Here is a 4,209-nt window from a genome sequence, read left to right on the forward strand (position 1 = left end):
AATACTTAATTATTAAACTTGTAAGTAAACACATTTTTTCAACTAATCACAACAAGTGACACATAAAGTAATACACTTTTGGCACAAAAGATATGCTCCTTATAGATGGAGATCTCCTAAGATATAGGTATTGTAAAAAGAAAACTTTTTATGAGTATTCATTTGAACCTATCTCAGTAAATATGATTTTTTTCTCGTTTTGGTTGGAAAAGGGTTTCACGATTTAATAATGGATGATAGGAAGTAAGTTTCACACTGTCTACCTTATTGTCTTAAGAATTGCTTAAATACTTGTTTGACCATTCTTTTCATTGTCAATTGGTTTTGAGATGAAACATTAACTTAATATCAAAGTCCAAGCTCAACTTCTCTTTGATTGTTATGAGTCAAATGATGTCTTTTATTCATGTGCCAAAAGTAATCAATCGCCTGATCCAACAGATTTTTATGGAAGGACCATGTTAGAAAGTAAGTCTCGCATCTCCCTACTTCATTGTGTTAGGAATGTTTTAAATATGAATTACTTCTCTAATTGTCAATTAGTAGACAATTAGTTTTGTGATAGTACCTTAAGGGTGGGCTAGGATGAGAATGTTAAGCAAGTTCTCTAATAGCCTATATATATTTAGAAATAAATAGGAGGTATATGTATCACATGTGAAGATACCTCATCACCTTGATGGAAGATCATAGGCAAAGCCACCTAGTGCTTGACTCTGTATTGTTCAAGTACTTTATCCAGTTGATAATTGCAATTTATGTAAAAGGCTTAGTGCTTTGTTTATATTTACCGTGGAAAAGACATAAAATGTGAAAGCTACCATTGGCAGTTCAGACCAAACCCACGTTTGCATAACCAAAGATACACTTAGCCTATTCACAATGAAACAGTTTTAATTGTATAATCGTACAAGATTGATGTTATAAGTGTCCAATCATGAAACGCCAATGTCTCCTCCAACCATGCATAGACCAATCTAAACATTGGACTAATCATGTCTCCCGAGGCATAACAAAGTTCTCTAGACAAAATAAAATGAAAGAATTTTATGATAAAAAGGGATTTCAATTCAGAATCTAGAATAAGAAAACTCTAGTATAGTAAGGAATGGTAAAACCTCGAAAAATTCCAATAGCCTTCTCAGTTTATCCTCATTTTATGTAACATGTAGTCTTTATTATTCTTATGTAGTTGTAGAACTCCTGCCATGTATACTTTTTATCTGCAAAATTCATGGTGGAGAGTATTATCTATACACCAACTTTTCCAGTTTTGTTGTGAATGTGACTCTTCCAACTATAACTCTCAGATTTTGCATCTTCCTCGTCTTCCATGCTATCCATCCCTCCCCGGGATCGAGTAGCTAAGTGAAGGGGACTTTGAGGAGAACCAGACCCTGAACTGCTACCCTTTGGGGAGCCATTGCACTGATCTTGGGACATCCACAAATCTCCGAGAACTACAACAGGCTGATCAGTATTTGTAGAAGGTGCTCTACGTGTATGAAGTCGATATTTCTGCAATAATAACAAGCCATACATAAGAACTGTATCCCAAGGGAGAGGTCGGATTTATAAAATGTGTATACACACACATATATGCAATTAACACTTGAGGTAAGATATTTTTTATAAAATGTATTATGTACATATAACTATTTTTATAAGATGTAAACTTAAGGAGGGACCAGCACCCATGCTTGCCCTTCCTTGAACCCGACCCTGCTGTACATCAAGCTTCAATTCAAACTTCATTATACATGCAAATATCAGCATCAAAATTTCCAAATGCCTAATCACAAGACAAGTAAACTATGCAGGCAGTAAAAAAGAATGAATTCCGAGAACTCACTTGTAAATGGCTCTTGACTTCGTCATTGGTTAGGCCATCAACCTGCATGTGTTCTCTAATTTGCTTTGGTGTCGCCACTGCAATTGATAGAATCCAGATATTTTAATTAGATACATGAATCAACAAGATGCAATATTATTATGACTTGTCAAGTCGGTGTGCGAAGAAAAAAAATCATCGTGGACTAGGACTACAGATCATATTATATGATTGCAGTACATACAAAATTCCTATATGTATATGTCTCTTGACTGATCTAAGTTGAAGCAAGTCACAACTCTACTCATGAATTACACAGAAGAAACACCGGTTAATTTCCTATCAACACAATTCCAGCATCAAACCCCTGAACTTTAAGACCAGCATGCCCTTTCGGCACATGACACATCCATTCACTAATCTATAATTTCCAAAATGATCAAAATTGAGTTCATCATGAAGCCTCATGTTGTAAGTAAAATAACTGTAAATATAGATCACAAATATTACCAGATACTAGTAGTATATCCTCACTATGATAAAAACTATTCAATTTCTAACCTTGAGAGCCTCCAAGATTCTGCAGGGCATTGACAAATCGGCGGTGCAACTCTGGAGACCAGCATCTCCTCTGCTTTCTAGAAGCTTGCTGCTGCTGAAGCAATCCAGTGCATAAACTTGGCAAAGCTGTAGGAGGAGAGGATGAAAGTTCCCTATTGGAATTGGTTCCGGATACACTTGAACTACATCCCTTCCTCGAGTTCTTCACTGCAAGAGGAGGGGTCAAAAGTGAAAATGTATTCACGGCACCTTCTTCAATCTCTTCTTTGGTTGGTGGCAGTGCCACTGTTGTCATAGGAATAGAAGTGCATGTAGATAAAGGTAAAAATCCTCTTCCTCCTTCATTTCTACTACTACTTGGTTGGAAATGGTTCTCAGCCACAGATTTCCTTTCATCTTCAATTTTCTGCCATCATGAAACAAGAAAATTTGAATCTTTAAAATCACTGACAGCTCATGTTGGAACATGTTAAACTCAATGAAATTTTTCTTCTTCTTTGGGTTCATTAATATGGATCCATTATTCAAAGCATTAACATCCCATAAATAAATAAAAGTTAAATACTCAAAACTATTTGAGTTTATTCTACCTTGATAACTAATTTATGATGATGCTGTTTTTGGTCATAGACATTATTAGTTGTTGTTGTAGTGTTCCAAAGCTGAACAGAACTCATCCAATTCTTCTTATCTTTGCATTCCTTGTCCTTGTTATTATTTACCTCATACTCCTCATCACACTCTTTCTTCAAAGGAATAAACACTTCCAACACTGGCTGAGATTTATAACTCATGCATTTTTCTGATTCTTCCTTCAAAACTGAAATTGCTGCCAAACCCAAATAGAATTATAAAAATTAAAACCAGCCCGTTAAATTCAAAGTTAAAAAGTTAAAAACTTTGCATCTTAAAACAAAACCCATGTAACAAAAACATCGACAATAACACCCATGAATTTAGAAAGCGAAAAAAAAATGAATGAAAAGTAACGAACCATCGTTTAAGATGAGCATAGAGAGAGGTAGTTCGCGTTTGAAAGCATCGATCTTTCTGAATTCATGTTCCAAACGGGCAATAAAATCGTTGAGGAGAGAAAGCTTGTTGTTTTGGGAAGAAGGAAGGGTGGAGAGAAAATCAGTGATGGTTTTTGAAACAAAATTGGGTCTTAAATCTAAGCTTAGTTCTGCAGGAACCGAACCCATTTTATAGGATTAGACCCTTTCTTTTTTTTGTCTTCCCTTGTTTGATGAAAAATATGTAACTTGTTGTTGTTGGTGGTGGTGTTTTTGTTGTGAAGAGGAAGATGAAATGGGAATGTGAAATTAAATATGAAAGGGGTTGAGGAATTGAAGGTGAATGAAGGAATCAATGTGGATTAAAATAAAAAATGAGAAAAGAGGAAAGTGGGTTGGGTTGAGGGATTAGATTGTAATTGGAAGGGAAATTTGAGAAGGCGAAGATTCTCATAAATGAGAGAGAAAGAAAGAGAAAAGGAATCGAGTGAGGTTTTAAAAAATCACAATCGGGTCCTGGCGTATTTAATGTACCGCATGTCTTCCACTGCTTCGCTTTCCCACATTCCCCGTAGTCTTCTTTCACGTCTATTTTTTAATCAAGTCTTATCAGTACCCATCAAATTATGATTTGGTAGTATTTGGATCAAGAGTAATATATGTTCTTATCACTCAAATAGAATGGAGTAATTTTCTAAAATATAATATAGTAAAAATTAGCTATATTTTGGTCTCCTGCAAAATAAGATGTTATGTTTTGTGTTTTGAATATCATTATCACATTTTGCGTCCATGCAATATATA

The 4,209-nt window shown here is 35.0% G+C and overlaps 1 protein-coding gene across 3 annotated transcripts; it reads right to left on the minus strand.

Annotated features, from left to right (window-relative positions):
• Window positions 1,030-3,884, minus strand: LOC109332139 (myb family transcription factor EFM-like). Of its 3 annotated transcripts, none has more exons than XM_019566982.1 (6): window positions 3,387-3,884; window positions 2,983-3,221; window positions 2,393-2,798; window positions 1,853-1,929; window positions 1,682-1,722; window positions 1,346-1,521 (listed from the first exon to the last, which is right to left on the minus strand). In XM_019566982.1, exons 1-6 carry the CDS (start codon window positions 3,592-3,594, stop codon window positions 1,461-1,463), a joined length of 1,032 nt encoding a protein of 343 aa, XP_019422527.1. In that variant the 5' UTR covers window positions 3,595-3,884; the 3' UTR covers window positions 1,346-1,460. The 3 variants fall into 3 exon arrangements, with proteins under 3 accessions (XP_019422525.1, XP_019422527.1, XP_019422526.1); XM_019566981.1 differs by having other exon boundaries at window positions 1,682-1,749; XM_019566980.1 differs by lacking the exon at window positions 1,682-1,722 and having other exon boundaries at window positions 1,030-1,518; window positions 3,387-3,881.

The sequence above is a fragment of the Lupinus angustifolius genome, chromosome LG18 (assembly GCF_001865875.1).
Source record: "Lupinus angustifolius cultivar Tanjil chromosome LG18, LupAngTanjil_v1.0, whole genome shotgun sequence".
NCBI lineage: Eukaryota > Viridiplantae > Streptophyta > Magnoliopsida > Fabales > Fabaceae > Lupinus > Lupinus angustifolius.